Consider the following 16,128-nt stretch of genomic DNA (forward strand, 5'->3'; position numbering starts at 1 on the left):
ACCCAGCCTGGGGGCGGGAGCCCGATGAAGGATTTCCCGAGGAAGCTGACATGTAGGATGAGTCTAGGGCAGGGCTACTCAACTGCAGCCTTTACCAACAAATGATTCTTTGCTACGAGTGATTTTAGGGTGTTTAGCAGCGTGCCTGGCCTCTACCCGCTAGATGCCAGAAGCAACCCCTCCTCCAGTTGTGACAGCCAAGAATGTCTCTAGATATAGCCAAATGTCCCCCAGGGGGCAACACTGCCCCTAGTTGAGAACCACTGGATTAGGAGATAGCCAGATGGAGCATTGGAGGGTAAGAAGAATGATCCAGGTGATGGGAACAGCATGCGCAAAGGCCCCGTGGCTAGATAGAGCATGGTGCTTAGCGATTTGGGAACACAAGAGTGCGTCTGGTGCACAGAGTTTATGTGACCAAGAGAAGAGAGGCTGGGCCAGAGACCACAACACTCAGCTCAGGTCTTGTAACCACGTGGAGGAGTTTGTACTTAATCCTGAGGGTGATGGAGAGCTAGGGAAGGCCTGGAGAAAAGGAGTGGAAGGGTCAGCTCTGACTCCGTTTGCAAGTGGAGGAAAGACAGAGAGTTCCACAGAAGGCAGGCGACTTGGCTGTGATACCACCCGGGAAGGTGGCTGGGAGAGCTCGTGCTCAGACCCTGGGTCTCCCTCTTGGTGAGTCTGGGGAGGACTTGGGGCCAGGAGTGGGGACAGGATGCACACCCCGTCTCCTCTTTGCACAGCAGCAAGATGACCTTGGAGCAGCTTTCCAGACGTGGATGGACACAAATGGCGCACTGAAAGCAGAGGTACCTCCGGGCCCCCTGCCTGCATGAGATCCCCTCCTGGGGGAGACAGAAGGAATGGCTCGTGTGTGGTCAACAGCCTCCATGTGGCTTGCACCGAGCGTCCCACAGCTTATTTGTTCCCTGAACTGGAGCTGGTGGCTGGGGGAGTCGATGCTGGCCCTCCACTCCCTTACGCTTCTAGACTCTGGGGCAGCCCCCATGCCATCCCTGGCCCCCAGTTTCCCTACCTGTTAAGTAGGGGGAGCCGCATCATCTCCCAAGTACAAGAACTCGCGGCTGCAGAGGCTTAGACCTCGGGCCGGGCTGGGACCTCAAGGAGCCGGCGATCACCTTCTCTCCTCATGACAGGGTTACAGCCATCCAGACCGGCTGGTGCTGGACCAGGGAGGGGAGATCTTTAAAACCTTACACTACCTCAGCAACCTCATCCAGAGCATTAAGACGCCCCTGGGCACCAAAGAGAACCCTGCCCGGGTCTGCCGAGACCTCATGGACTGTGAGCAGAAGATGGTGGACGGTACGAGGGCCTGTGGGGTCTGAAGACAAGGCTTCCGCCCCTCGGGGTGGAGCGGGCCGGGCAGGGGAGTTCCAGGAGGGGCTGGGGGAGATGGGGCATTGGAGTCTTGGCTCACTGGGACCAAGATTCTGTCCTTGAGGAGACAGGCACCTGGGGTGGTCGTTTATCCGCTCAACAAACAGTCACTGAGCCCCACGAGGCAGGCCTTGTGCTTCCCGGGTGTGGGGGAATGCTTGCACCCTTTCAGAGCCCACAGTTCTGCAAGCTGGGGACAACCGTTGCAGTGCAAGGAGATAAGAGCCTTGTCGGGACAAGCCTCCAAGGGCAAGGACAGGGCAGGGGACTGGGGGGGGGGGGCTGTCATGTATTCTCTGAGAGCCAGGATCTCCCCCCTTCCCGTCCACACCGCTTCTCTCCACTGACAACAAGGTAGATTAGTGGCCTGTTGTCCTGCTCTTTCAGCTGTGGGGCCTTTGGCTCCCTTGGAAGGCCTGTGGGGAAACCGGGGGCCGGCAGAGGTGTCTAACCGGTGGGGTGGAGGCCTGATTCCCGCCCCTCCCCCCTGCAAGCCTTGGGGGAAGAGCCCCCTCACCCAGATGATCCCTAAACCCCTTGGGCGAGTGATTCCTCCTCTCTCAACCTCAGCTGTCCCCTCTGTAAAGTGGACGCTTCACAGGAGCACCAGAGGCAAGGGCTCAGCCTTGTGGCCCCTCCAGGGCCCCTGCCAGCTGTGAGCTCTGCCCAGAGGCCTTGTTCCCATCTCAAGGGCTCATGGGATCCTTTTCTGCTCCCTTCACCGACGTCATGCCCCGCTGGGGCTCCGCGGGTCACCAGGGGTGCGGTCCACCTGCAGAACCAAGCCCCGGGCTCCTCCCCACATACACATACCATCCCCCGTCCATGCTGCCTGCAGGTACCTACTGGGTGGATCCAAACCTTGGCTGCTCGTCCGACACCATCGAAGTTTCCTGCAACTTCACACATGGTGGACAAACGTGTCTCAAGCCCATCACGGCCTCCAAGGTCTGCTCCCCCCACCCCCCGACACTGACCGGTCCTCTCTGCCCCTACCCTGCCCAGGGCTCCAGCCCACCCAAGTTATGGTCTGAGCCTCGGCTGTCTTGCTGCCTGGCTGTTTGTGAGCCTGATTCCTCTTCTGTAAACTGGGGACGAATCCTTCTAAATCTGTGGTTGCCAAACCCTTTCGACTTGTATGATGATGTTAGTGGTGTTTCCTTCAAGTAGAACTTTCTGCCTAATACCAAAAACAGCAATAGTGGGCCCAGCTGGCCTGGCTTGGAGAGCCGCGAACCATCAGTACAAAAATAAGTCCGTGTGATGCTCACCGAGGACGCGCTGCCTGAGCTGTGTGTGCACACGTTTCACGGATGCTCAGTGCCTGCTTCCCACGTGCCCGTCTCTGGGCTGAGGATTTGAGGTGGCTCAGGGCAGCTCAACAAGAAACCAGGACAGGTGGCGGCACTGAGGCATCACCACCCCCCCTGCCCGGGGTACCCTGCGGTGGATTGTGGGTCTGCGGGGTCAGTAAGTCCTCCATATGGGAGGACTCGTGCTACAGTGGGAGGAGCCCATTGGCCTGCAGGGGAGGGATGGGGGCAGGAGCTGCCCCGTGCTGACCGGCTCTGACCCCGAGTTTAAGAATCTGCACGTGGCCAGCTGGTCAGCGAGTCTTGTCGGGTGGCCACCATGTGCCAGACGCAGGAAACACAGTAGCCTCATCAATGCCCACCCCCACCCCAGCCAGGCTCTTTCCCCTCTGACTCTGAGTCTGGGCTTTGGGAACCCCCACCTCAAACCTGCCCAGCAGAGGGGTGAGGCCAGAGATGGCCCCTGCACTGGCCATCCCACCAGGAACAGTGGCCACCGTTTTGTGCCGGTCTCAGCCTATAAATAACCAGCGTTGCGGCTGGGCCAGCCCTTGTGGTTCTTATTACGATTGCAAGGTGCCCTTCGCTACTAAGAAACTTTGAAAAAGTACAGGTTTGTTACTTACCGGACGTGAAAATCCCACAGCACATCGGGGGCGCACAGCCAGGTCGCTGGTGGAGAGAGGCATGTGTGCAGGGGCCTGGGGTTCTGCTTTTATTGGGATCCAGGGTGGGGGCTTAGGGCTCCTCGGCACTTGCGTTACAAAAAGACAAAACCAATGGTCAGGGCTTAAGCTGCATCCACCGAAGCCATAAATCCTGTCCTTGTTGGTTGTTGGGACTGCCATTTCTGGGGTCTTGGGACTTAGAAAGGGTAGGGAGGGCACTTCTCATATTCCCCCTGTTCCAAGAGCCTCTTGATCTACTTCCTCTTCCTCTCTGGGCCTCAGGATCCCAGCTCAGCTCCAAAGACAAATCCCCTCCCACACCCATGCCATGGGGGAGGGATCAGGTGACTTCAGAACCCTCATAGCTATGGCCTCGGTTCTTTCCCGTCCTTGTTACTCCTTGGCTGTGGACTGGCTCACACTAGACCTCTGTGTCCCTGTCTCCAGTGGGCACGCGTCTGGGGGCAAAGCCGGGAAAGGCTCACCAGGAAAGAGCTTCTCTCTGCGCCTTCCAGAGAGAGGTGAGGATATTTGAGAGCCTCGGGCAGCCGGCCTGACCCTACCTCACTGCCGTGTTTCTGCCACAGGTCGAGTTTGCTGTCAGCCGGGTCCAGATGAATTTTCTGCACCTGCTAAGCTCGGAAGTGACACAGCACATCACCATCCACTGCCTTAACATGACCGTGTGGCAGGAGGGCACAGGGCAGACCCCAGCCAAGCGGGCTGTGCGCTTCCGGGCGTGGAACGGGCAGATCTTTGAAGCAGGTGGTCAGTTCAGGCCAGAAGTGTCCATGGATGGCTGCAAGGTAGTTAATTATATTATAAAATTACTCGCAACAATTATTATAAAATTATAGATAGCAATTAACGTCATACACGTTAGCACATTGCATTAGTATGTTAGTGTAATACAGTATATTGTATTAGCATAATGAGCAAATATATACAACTTTTTATCTTTGCGTAATAGTTTTATTACAACAGTTTTTAAAAATTCCTTTGAGGGGGCGCCTGGGTGGCGCAGTCGGTTAAGCGTCCGACTTCATCCAGGTCACGATCTCGCGGTCCGTGAGTTCGAGCCCCGCGTCAGGCTCTGGGCTGATGGCTCAGAGCCTGGAGCCTGTTTCCGATTCTGTGTCTCCCTCTCTCTCTGCCCCTCCCCCATTCATGCTCTGTCTCTCTCTGTCCCAAAAATGAATAAACGTTGGAAAAAAAAAAATTAAAAAAAAAAATTCCTTTGATTCACTATCATCTCTGGGAAACTTCTGAGAGAAGATCTGGCTGATAGAAATTTCCCAGGCTGCTATAGATGGCTGTACTTACTTGCAAGGCTGCTTGTAGGAGAATGTATTTCTGGTCTTCTCTTTGCCCCCATCCTGACCAGGCTAATTGGTTCTCTTGACACTTTTGGTTATTTTTAAATGTCTAAATGTTTGGTTATTTTTAAATGTCTAAAACTGGGTGGGTTGTTGGCAGAGAGGGAGTCAGAAAGTTGTCCAGAAAAACCAGTTGCCCGAAATTAAACAAAACTAATAATACACAGTGTTAGGGAGGACGTGGGGAAACCAACACTCTTGCACAAAGCTACTTGGGAAAAAATTGGTAGAGGCTTTTGGGACCCAGCTGGATATATATACAGGAATACCTCAGAGGTATTGTGGGTTCAGTTCTATTCACTACAATAAAGTGAATATTGCAATAAATTAAGTCTAATTAATTTTTTTGGTTTCCCAGCACACACAGAAGTTATGTTTACATTATACTGCAGCCTATTAAGTATTTAACAGCATCATGTCTTAAAAAACAATGTACATACCTTAATTAAAAAATACTTCACTGAGGGGCACCTGGGTGGCTCAGTTAAGCGTCAGAGCACATTGGGCTCTGTGCTGACAGCCTGGAGCCTCCTTCAGATTCTGTGTCTCCCTCTTTCTCTGCCCCTCCCCGCCCTCTCAAAAATAAATAAACATTAAAAAATACTTCACTGGTCGGGGTGCCTGGATGGCTCAGTCGGTTAAGTGTCTGACTTTGGCTCAGGACATGATCTGACCTGATCATGGGTTCAAGCCCCACATGTGGGGCTCTGTGCTGACAGCTCGGAGCCTGGAGCCTGCTTTAGATTCTGTGTCTCCCTCTCTCTGCCCCTCTCCTCCTCACACTCTGTTTCTCTCCCTCAAAAAAATAAACATTAAAAAAAATACTTCACTGCTAAAAAATGCCAGCCATCATCTGAGCTTTCAGTGCATCATAATCGCTGCTCACAGATCACCAAAACAAATATGATAGTCATGAAAAAGTTTGAAATGTTGCGAGAATTATGAAAATGTGACCCAGAGATACAAAGTGAGCAAATGCTGTCGAGACAGTGACACTGACACATGTTGCTCGACACAGGGGGTTGCCACTAACCTCTGATTTATAAAACACACATCTGTGAAGATCAGCAAAGCGCAGTGCAATGAAACGATGTTTGCCTGTACAGTAAAACCTTGGTTTGCGAGCATAATTCGTTCCAGAAACATGCTTGTAATCCAAAGCACTTGTATATCAAAGTGAATTTCCCCATCATGGAAACTCAGATGATTCGTTCCACAACCCAAAAATATTCATATAAAAATGATTACAATAGTGCAATAGAATACAAAATAATAAAGAAAATACAAAATATAGGGGCGCCTGGGTGGCGCAGTCGGTTAAGCGTCCGACTTCAGCCAGGTCACGATCTCGCGCTCCGTGAGTTCGAGCCCCGCGTCGGGCTCTGGGCTGATGGCTCAGAGCCTGGAGCCTGTTTCCGATTCTGTGTCTCCCTCTCTCTCTGCCCCTCCCCCGTTCATGCTCTGTCTCTCTCTGTCCCAAAAATAAATAAAAAAAAAAAAAATAAAAAAAAAAAAAAAGAAAATACAAAATATAAAGAAAAATAAACAAATTAACCTGCACTTACCTTTGAAAACCTTCATGGCTGGTGTGAGGGAGACGAGAGAGGAGGGTTATTGTGTCGGACGACTTTCACTCTAACGGAATCACTGCTGTCTATTGGCTCAGTGGAATCTTTCTCTTTTCCTGCAACTTTAACAAGGAACCTATCCAATGATTCTTGCTTTTGCCTCCTTTTGAGGATTTCGCAGAAATGTGACGTTGTATTGTTGTTAAACAGATTCATCGCTCGGGCTGCTACAGCCTTACTCGGGTGGCGCTTTTCTACAAAATTCTTCACTGTTTCCCACATTTTACACATCTCCCTAAGCTCATTTTAAGTGAGGGATTCCTCTGCCTTTCTCTCCTCCTCCTCTGCAGACGAGATGCACATGTAGACTTCTTATAAAATCTTGCAGTTTCGGCCACTCACATACCTCGCTCGTATTTCTCGATGACTTATTTCCTTCTTAACTTCCACTGTGATCGTCTCCTTCTTACTGGCTTTCTTTTCAACCTATTTCTGCATGGGGGCCATTGTACATGCTCACACGGATGTTGACTACAGGACAGTATTAATAAACTCTTGTCATGTACTGTATTTAATGTAACTGGCAATAAGGTAGCAGAGGGAAGGGTCTATATCCGCAGGCAGCCTGGCCTAGAATGAAGCAAAGCATTCCTAAGCTTATACTGGTATGGAAGAGCAAAGGACTGTCTGTAGGTGCTTTGAAGTGACAAAAAATACACTAATGCCAGTCGTGGGCACCCCCTTCAACGTTCTGAAAAATCACTGATTTCTGCCAAACACCCCAGCCTAAGACTCAGCATCCGAATATGGGAAACGATCACCCACGATCCCGCTGGGAGAGGGAGAGAGAGAGAAAGAGAGAACCATTGGCTCAGTTGTGATCATGTGACATTTAGTGTCACATACTACTTGTATTGCAAGACATCACTCGTTTATCAAGTTAAAATGTATTAGAAATGTTTGCTCGTTCTTATGGAACACTTGCAGAACAAGTTACTCACAGTCCAAGGTTTGATTGTATATCCAACATATTTCCAAAGCCTCAGAAACGTATGTATCCTTTGATCCAGCCAATCTACTTCTAGAATCTGTTCTAGGGAAACGAGAACGTGCCCAGAAGTTGAGCTCCAATGACATTCCTTATGAGAATAGAAATAATAGATGCAATCTAAATGGACGAATGCAGGGGCACCTGGGTGGGTCAGTTGGTGAAGCGTCCGACTTCAGCTCGGCTCATGATCTCGCAGTTTGTGGGTTCGAGCCCCATGTCGGGCTCTGTGCTGACAGCTCAGAGCTTGGACCCTCCTTCGGATTCTGTGTCTCCCTCTCTCTCTGCCCTTCTCCTGCTCATTCTCTCTCTCTCTCTCTCTCTCTCTCTCTCTCTCTCTCAAAATTAAAAATAAATATTAAAAATTTTTTTAATAAATAAAAAAAAATTTTTAATGGGCAAATACAGATGGTCCCTACAGTGAAATACCGTGAATCCATTAAAGATGGTGAGAAGAGATGAGAAGTGCATGTGACAGATGGTGGGAATTGTGAGGGTCACATGTGTACCCTTTCCCTTCTCTCAGGTCCAGGATGGCCGCTGGCATCAGACGCTTTTCACCTTCCGGACCCAGGACCCGCAGCAGCTGCCCATCGTCAGCGTGGACAACCTCCCTCCTGCCTCATCAGGGAAGCAGTACCGCCTCGAAGTTGGACCTGCGTGCTTCCTCTGACCTCTGACCTCCTGGCTCCTCTAGGCCTTGAGGGGGAGGGAGGAGGAGGAGGAGGCAAAGGGAGGGTCCTTAGGGGCAGGTGGGCCCAGGAGAGACAGCTCACCTGCCCAAGGATTCCTGGGTAGGGCCCCAGCTGTCGTCTGCCCAGTAAAAGTGGCTGGGGGGTGGCAGGGAACAGTGTATCCTTGGGACCAACTGATCCCAGCTCAGCCCCAAAGACCGACCAAAGAGCCAGCCAGAGCAAGCTGGGCCTGCAACCCGCCTGAGCCCTGCGGCCTGTCTCCCAGCTCTGCCCTCCCCAGCTTCCTGCCCAAAGAGCCCCACGTTCTAGCCAGCTTGAGGGGAGGGGGCATCTCGCCAGCTGGTCCCTGCCAGGGAGCTTTGATGTGCAATATTAGAGAGGAGACATGAAAAAAAAGGAGAAAAGGAAAGGAAGAAGTATATATATTTTATTTAAACAAACACAGAGAAGGTGCATTACTATTTTTTCACCTGGGAAAGAGGTGAGGGAAGAAGCAGCCAGAGGGTGGGAAGCAGTGGAGGCCGAGAGGGGGCAGTGCGACCCTCGGGGCCGGAGGTGCCCACGCTAGCTACCTCCCACTGTGAAATCGCTGGTGCTCGCTGTCTCATAGTGTATGTGATTTTTTTTTTAAGGAAAAAAAAAGCCTATTTAAGATTCTGAAGGTGCTACCATTTTTTGCCACAGACTCTGAAGAACCGTTTTGATGTGGGGTGTCATGCACATGTGGTGCTCTCCTCCAAATGACAAAGTTTGGGGAATTTGAACATGTTCCGAGTATCACCCTTGTGCTCATCAGGTAATCGACTAAGCAGGGGGAAGGAAAAAGGAAAAAAAAGAAAAAAGAAAAAAAAAAAGCCGAAGAAAGAAAAAGAAAAAAAAAGAAAAAAAAAAAAAAAACCCTACCAGAAACAGAAGCAGAAAGATTCACCTTTTTAATTTATGGATTTTGAAATGTTTGTCCTTCTAAGGCAGGGGGAGGCCTGAGCATGAAGGAATTTGGGCTCGGCCTGGTCACGGTCCTGGAGGGAAGATAGGCTTATCTTGGAAGTTGCGATCTAAGCTGGAGAGTCAGGGGTTGAAGCCTTGACTTTGAAGAAACCAGTTTTAAGAGCGGCTTTGGGTCAGCGCTGGCCTGGAGGTGACATATCAACATGGAACCATCTCACCACACCACATCCTCCCTCCCAGAGCTTGTCCCTGCCAAGATGAGGCCATCACTCTTGCTTTTCCATTGTCATTAAGTCCTCTAGAAACCCCGCGTCATTAGCTCCAAGGGTAAATGTGGGCTGAGGAGAAAGACTGACGGCAGGAATCTCGGGGTTCCGCGTGACTGGGGGATAGTCAGTGTAATCTGGGCTGTCCTTTATCAACCAGTCAGCCCAGGTTGGATTTTGAGGTTATTTTAAGTATGGAATTATTTTTATAGAAGGGGAGGTTTTATGTGAACGTCTGTTTGTGTCTTCTTTTTTATTTTCTCTAAAAGTCGTGTCTCTTTGGGAATTGGATTTGATTTTCATTATTTAATACCTCACTCTGGCCCACCTTCCCCACCAGACACTTCCTGTATATGCCTCGCCCTCCCGCCCCAACCCAGACGCTCCCCACGGAAGTGCGTTCTTGTAGCAGCTTGGGCCTCATCTCAGCCCTCGGTTTCCCCACACCGCCAGTCTCCACCTGGCCTCTGTCTCGTTCTTGGGATTTTCTGCTGTCCTTGTTTGTGTCTGTCCACATGTCAGTGTGTTAAAACCCCAGTGGGTTCCGTTTCTCCTTTTTCCCTTCTGGATTTTAAATAAATATTTAAAACTGAGGCAATGGAATGATGCATCTGTGGCTGTGTGCTTCTTTGAACAGCCCCCGGAGGGAGGTTTCCAGCCCAGCTGGGGGTGGGGGAGGGAGAGAAAAGATGCTCAGGGGATGCCCTGTTTATGCTGCTTTCCCCAAAGAAGGGAAGCAGAGAGAGAGAGAGAGAGAGAGAGAGATGGCATGGGGTCAACATGGGGGTGAGTACTGAAAGGGGGGTGGTCCGGGTCCCATGGCGTATTCCTTCCCTAGGGTTGCTGTAACAGCATCGCAAACATGGAGGCTTAGGACAGCAGAAATGCATTCTCTCCCAGCTCTGCAGCCTGGAAGTCTGAAATCCAAGTGATGCCAGTGCCCCCCATCCCCCATGCTTCTAGGAGAGGTTCCTTACCCTGATCAGTTTCCGGTGGCCCCAGGCATTCCTCGGCTTCCAGCTGGAACACCGTGGTCTCTGCCTCTTTAGTCACGTGGCATTCTTTCTCCCGTGTGTCTCCGCACATCTTTTTATAAGGACACCAGTCATAGTGGATGAGGGCCCACATGAATGAGCTCATCTTCAGTTGATTATGTCTGCAAAAGACCCTATTTCCAGGTAAGGCCACATTCACAGGTAATAAGGTGAGGACATCAGCATATCTTTTTGGGGGACACAATTCAACCCATGACACAGAAGGAGGGGATATATTGAGGTTACCATGAGCAATTCCTTTTTTTTTTTTTTTTTTTTACCATAGTAACATACACATAAGACTTACCATTCGTGACATTTAGTACATTCACAGTGCTGTGCAACCATCACCACTATCTAGTTCCAGAATATTCTCATCACCCTAAAAGGAAACTCCATACTTATGAAGCAGTCATTCCCCATTCCCCTCTGCCCAAGCCCCTGGAAAACCACTCATCTGCTTTTTGACTTTGCCTGCTGTGGATAATTCATACAAATGGAATCGTATTTCATATAAACAGAAAATGTTTGGAAGATGGGAAAGGTCAGTCTCATTAATGTCCCTTTCTTCCCATAGAAAGCTGGCCTTTTTTTTTTAATGTTTATTATTTGTTTTTTTAAGAGAGACAGAGTGTGAGTAGGGGAGGGGCAGAGAGAGAGGGAGACACGAAATCCAAAGCAGGCTCCAGGCTCCGAGCTGTCGGCACAGAGCCTGACGTGGGGCTCAAATCCACGAACCTGAGCCGAAGTCGGACGCTTAACCGACTGAGCCACCCAGGTGCCCCAAAAGCTCACCTTCTGTGATTGACTTCTTTCATGTATCATGATTTCAAGGTTCCCCCTTGTGGTATATGTTTCCATACAGTACTTCATTCTTTTTTATGACTCACTCATATTCTACTGTATGGATATACCGCATTTTTGTTCTCTGCTCATCCTCTGATGGACATCTGGGTTGTTTCCGTCTTTCGGCCCTTGCAGACAGTGCTTCAATATGAGCATTTCTTACCTATACTCGAGAGAGGACACAATATCACCTGTCTTGGAGGAAGTGAGTGAGAATCTGAGAGATGGCTGGATTCAGCAAGTGAACAGACAGGACCACCGAGGTAAATTTGAATGTCAGATAAACAGCAGTTATTTTTTTTTTTTAATGTTAAGTTTATTTATTTATTTATTTTGAGGGAGATAGAGACAGTGTGAGCAGGGGAAGGGCAGACAGGAGGAGGAGGGAGAGAATTCCAGCCAGAATCCCAGAGAATCTCTGCCAGTGCAGAGAGCCAGACACGGGGCTCGAACTCACAAAACCAAGAGATCGTGATCTGAGCTGAAACTAAGAGTTGGACATTCAAGCGACTGAGCCACGCAGGTGCCCCAACAATAGTTTTTGTTTGTTTGCGTGTTTTGTTTTGTTCTTAGCATACGTATGCTCCCATTCGATATCTGGGACACATTAGGACATAGTCATACCCCGCCAGACCTGGAACCTGTAACTCCTGACCTCTGGTTCAGAGTTCTGCCTTTCTTGGCTTGTTCCTCCCACCCTGGGAGCTTGAATGAATCAAATCTTTTCTGCCCTTCTCACCCAGGAGAAAGAACAAATCACAAGCAGTTGGATTCATATTCGGAATTTTATGTTTTAAAACCTTGCTGTAAGTTTCCAGGTCATCAGGGTCTCTCCCCCCACCCATCCCCCACCCCCAGACAGGGAGCACCAGGGGCTGCTGCTTTGCCGTGGCTCCAAAAATCCCGTCCATAGAGCCCAGGATTCATTGTGTGGAAGGGCTTAGAGATCCCCACATCCCAGATACACCCCGTCGTCTTAAATAGAAGGTAACTACAGCCAGCGAAGTGCCCGAGGTCACCTGCCAAGGCCAAGGCAAAGCTTTGATTCAAACCCAAGGCTACTGACAAGTGGGGGTAGGGGGGAGCTCAGCATGGCCCCCTGGGATTAGCAGAACCAGCAGCAGCTGGGAGTTGGTTACAAAGGCAGATTTTCAGCCCAGATCCCAAACTACTGAATCACAAACTCCCAGGGTGGGGCCCAGCGATCTGTGTTTTAAATAAGCCTCCCTGAAATACGAATCACTACCACATTGAGATTTCACCTCACACCAGAGTGGCTAAAATTAACAACTCGGGCAACAACAGGTGCTGGCGATGATGCAGAGAAAGGGGAACCCTCTTGCACTGTTGGGAATGCAAACTGGTGCAGCCACCCTGGAAAACAGTGTGGAGGCTCCTTAAAAAATTAAAAATAGAATTACCCTACGACCCAGCCATAGCACTACTAGGAATTCCTCCAAAGGATACAGGAGTGTTGATTTATAGGGGCACATATACCCCAATATTTATAGCAGTGCTATCAACAATAGCCAAACTATGGAAAGAGCCTAAATGTCCATAAACTGATGAATGGGTAAAGAATATGTGGTTTAGGGGAGCTCTTGGGTAGCTCAGTCGGTTAAGTGTCCAACTTTGGCTCAGGTCATGATCTCACAGCTTGTGGGTTTGAGCCCTGCATCGGGCTCTGTGCTGACAGCTCAGAGCCTGGAGCCTGCTTCAGATTTTGTGTCTCCCTCTCTCTCTCTCTGCCCCTCCCCTGCTCACGCTGTTTCTCTCTCTGTCTCAAAAGTAAATAAAAATTTTTTTTAAAAAAGATGTGGTTTATATATACAATGGAATGCTACTTGGCGATGAAAAAGCATGAAATCTTGCAACAACGTGGATGATACGGGAGGGCATTATGCAAAGTGAAATAAGCCAGTCAGAGAAAGACAGGTATCATATGATTTCACTCATATGTGGAATTTGGGAAACTTAACAGATGATCACAGGAGAAGGGAAGGAAAAAAAAAGTTACAAACAGAGAGGGAAGCAAACCATAAAAGACTCTTAAATACAGAGAACAAACTGAGGGTTGATGGGGGGAGGGTTGGGGGTGGGGAAAATGGGTGATGGGCATTGAGGAGGGCACCTGTTGGGATGGGCACTGGGTATTGTATGTAAGTGATGAATCACAGGCATCTACTCCTGGAGCCAAGACTACACTGTGTACATTCTATGTTAGCTAATGTGACAATCAATTATTAATAAATAAATAAAAACAAACAAACAAGTCTCCTTGGAGATTCTAGCGTGTGCTCAAGAATTGAGATCCCACACTATTTCCTGAATCTAGAAAACAGTTTTCCAAAACTAGGAAAAACCAAACAAACAAACTTGGAAATAAGGTAAGAATATTCTTTTCGTTTCTCTGACCGAAAATTAATCAAGGGTGAAACAGAAGGGCCTTCTTCTTGAATCATTTCCTAAGGTCCACCATATATCGTCACCCCAGAGAGTTTGCCCAGCTGTTGAAGCAGGCTTCCGGTTCTGCAGATGGAAAAGTTCAGTCACGCTAATGTGTGTCAACCCCACAGGAAGCTCTGCAAGGCCAGGGGCTGGGTCTGGTCCTCTGCCGTGGCCACAGAGTGCAGCGTGCAGGAGGTGCTCAAACTTGTTCAACAAGGCTGGCTGGAACATTTTCTTGACATGCGTGTCTCAGCATGCGACTTCCCTGGGTCAAGCCGTATGCGGGCACTGCAGTTACAGAGACAGTCCTGGCAGGGCGCCCGGTGGCGGTGGGGGGGGGGGGGGGGGGCTCTGGGTCTGGTGGAGGCAGCTGGAGGTGTTGGACCTTGGGTGCAGGGAGCAAGAGGCCAGGCTGGGGTGGGCGGTGGTTGGGGAGGGCATGGCTGATGCAATCCCAGCACAGGGAGGCTTGTCAGGAGGTGACACTCCATATTAATCAGGGTTTCTGGAGAAACAGAACCAGTAGGATGTGTGTGTGTGTGTGTGTGTGTGTGTGTGTGTGTGTGCGAAGAGGTGTTTTAAAATTTATTTAGAGAGAGAGAGTATGTGTGTGAATGGGGAAGGCAAGGGAGGGGAGAGAGAGAGAGAGAGAGGTGGGGTGGGGGGCGGTGGTGGGAGAGAACCTCAAGCAGGCTTCATGCTCAGCATGGAACCCGACTCGAGGCTTGATCCCATGACCTTGGGATCATGACCTGAGCCGAACTCAAGAGCCAGATGCTCAACCGACTCAGCCACCCAGACACCCCTGTAAAGAGATTTATCATAAGGAATTGGCTCACCTGATTATGATCATTGGCAAGTCCCAGGATCTGCAGAGTGAGTTGGCCAATTCAAGCCCCAGGAGAGCTGATGGTGTCCTTCTAGTGTAAAGTCTGGCAGGCTGGAGAGCTGGGAAGAAGCGATGTTTCAGTTCACGTCCAAAGGCTGCAAAAGACTGACATCCATCTCCACCAGTCAGTCTCTTACGCAGACTCTTAATTCTATTGAGGCCTTCAACAGATTAGATGAGGCCCACCCACACTTGGGGGGAGGTGGCAATCTGCTTTACTCAGAGTACACATTCAAATGTTAATCTCATCTAAAAACACCCTCACAGATACACCCAGAATATTTGACTAAATATCTAGGTACCGCATGGCCCAGTTAACGTGACACATAAAACTAACCATCCGAGCTGATGCTGATAGAGGTTGAACAAAGGTTTGCCAGGTGACAAAAGGCACTGGGAGGAGAGGGTACAGCACCTGCCAAGGCTTGGAAGTAAAGGCCACACTGCGTATCTGGGGATGCTATAGCATAGGCTGTGGGAGCCCCAGGGAGTAGCACAAGCCACAGGTTGCACAGGAGAGCAGGGTTTGGGCTGGTGGCCGAGGTGGGTTTGAGCTGCACTGGGGCACTGTGGAGCGTCCAGGAGGCAGCCAGCTGAGCCAGGGGACAGGACAGTGCTCCGTGCCACGGTCAGAGCTCCAGAGGCGTCAGCAGGATCTGCAGGGTTTTGGAGACGCGGAGGGGATGAGAGAGTCAGGAGGAAGGGCCAGAGGGAAGAGAAGAAGGGCCATGTTAAAGCTGTGACATTCACGACTCCCAGCCTGTACTCCCAGGAGGGCCTCTGTGACCTGGCCAGCGAGGCCTCTGAAGCTGGGCCAGCTCCTACCTGGCAGGGGCAGGTAGGAGATTGTTGGGGACCACAAGGCAGCTCTTCCGGGGCTGGCAGCATCTACCGTTCCCAGTCTCCCATTACACAACCGAGTGTCAGGAAACAGCCAGAGTGGACTTCCCAGGCGGGGCCAATCCCATGTTTGCTCAGTCCACAATGAATCAAGCCCCAGCCGTGGACAGTCACATGCCATCAATGCCCAGCTGCCCTGTGCTGGGAAAAAGAGGAAAAGACGAGCGAGAAGGGGAGAGGCGGGCAGGTGGATTCCAGTCCCAGCTTCCTGACTGGGCCATGGCCTTGGACTGGTCATGCCTTCTCTCTGGGCCTCAGTTTCTCTAAGAGCGGCTGCGTTTTCTGGCACACTGACCGTGAGCGGGAGCCCTGTTGAGAGTGATACATTTTCATCTCATGCACAGCTCTCGTGAGACACGTGTTACTCTGCTGGTTCTTCAGATGAGGGAAGCCAAGTCCAAAGAGGTTACATAAATTGTCCAAGACGACAGAACAGGATCTGAACTTGAGCAAATCTTTTTGAGTGTTTCCTCAGCCCAAACACAAAGTTCCTAATTAGGATCATTTGCTCTGCCAGTGTATTCTTCGTGGCCGTTCACATAGAAGCTCACAGATTAGTCATCAGGCACAGAGCTCAGCCCTGGCCTCAAGGGAGAGACAAGTATAAAGCGGCTTTCTTGGAACCAAATCATTTACAGTGGGTGCGTTTCCCCGATCATCTAAACCTCACCGTTCACCTGACCTCTCTGAGCCATTTGCTTCCTTATCCATCCAATGGGGAAAGTATC

The 16,128-nt window shown here is 50.2% G+C and overlaps 1 protein-coding gene and 1 long non-coding RNA gene across 11 annotated transcripts in view; one reads left to right on the forward strand and one right to left on the reverse strand.

The window, feature by feature from the left end:
- COL27A1 (collagen type XXVII alpha 1 chain) overlaps positions 1 to 9,886 on the forward strand; it is a 140,830-nt gene extending 130,944 nt beyond the window's left edge. For 7 of the 9 annotated variants that reach the window (XM_086683806.1, XM_086683804.1, XM_086683807.1 and 4 more), the window contains 5 exons: positions 744 to 809; positions 1,158 to 1,326; positions 2,240 to 2,349; positions 3,970 to 4,188; positions 7,901 to 9,886. In XM_086683806.1, the coding sequence (XP_086539932.1) occupies positions 744 to 809; positions 1,158 to 1,326; positions 2,240 to 2,349; positions 3,970 to 4,188; positions 7,901 to 8,047 (711 nt within the window). In that variant the 3' untranslated portion in view covers positions 8,048 to 9,886. The remainder of the gene's footprint in view (positions 1 to 743; positions 810 to 1,157; positions 1,327 to 2,239; positions 2,350 to 3,969; positions 4,189 to 7,900) is intronic. The other 2 variants (XM_086683805.1, XM_086683808.1) reach the window with 1 other exon arrangement.
- LOC147575009 (uncharacterized) lies at positions 8,981 to 15,656 on the reverse strand. Of its 2 annotated transcripts, XR_015242969.1 has the most exons (4): positions 14,916 to 15,656; positions 14,451 to 14,559; positions 11,113 to 11,326; positions 8,981 to 10,439 (listed from the first exon to the last, which is right to left on the reverse strand). It is a non-coding gene; the product is annotated as an uncharacterized LOC147575009 (long non-coding RNA). The 2 variants fall into 2 exon arrangements; XR_015242968.1 differs by lacking the exon at positions 14,916 to 15,656 and having other exon boundaries at positions 14,451 to 14,879.
- Between the last annotated feature and the right edge of the window lie 472 nt (positions 15,657 to 16,128).

Source organism: Puma concolor, chromosome D4 (assembly GCF_028749965.1).
Source record: "Puma concolor isolate L17-30 chromosome D4, mPumCon1.1.hap2, whole genome shotgun sequence".
Classification (NCBI taxonomy): Eukaryota; Metazoa; Chordata; class Mammalia; order Carnivora; family Felidae; genus Puma; species Puma concolor.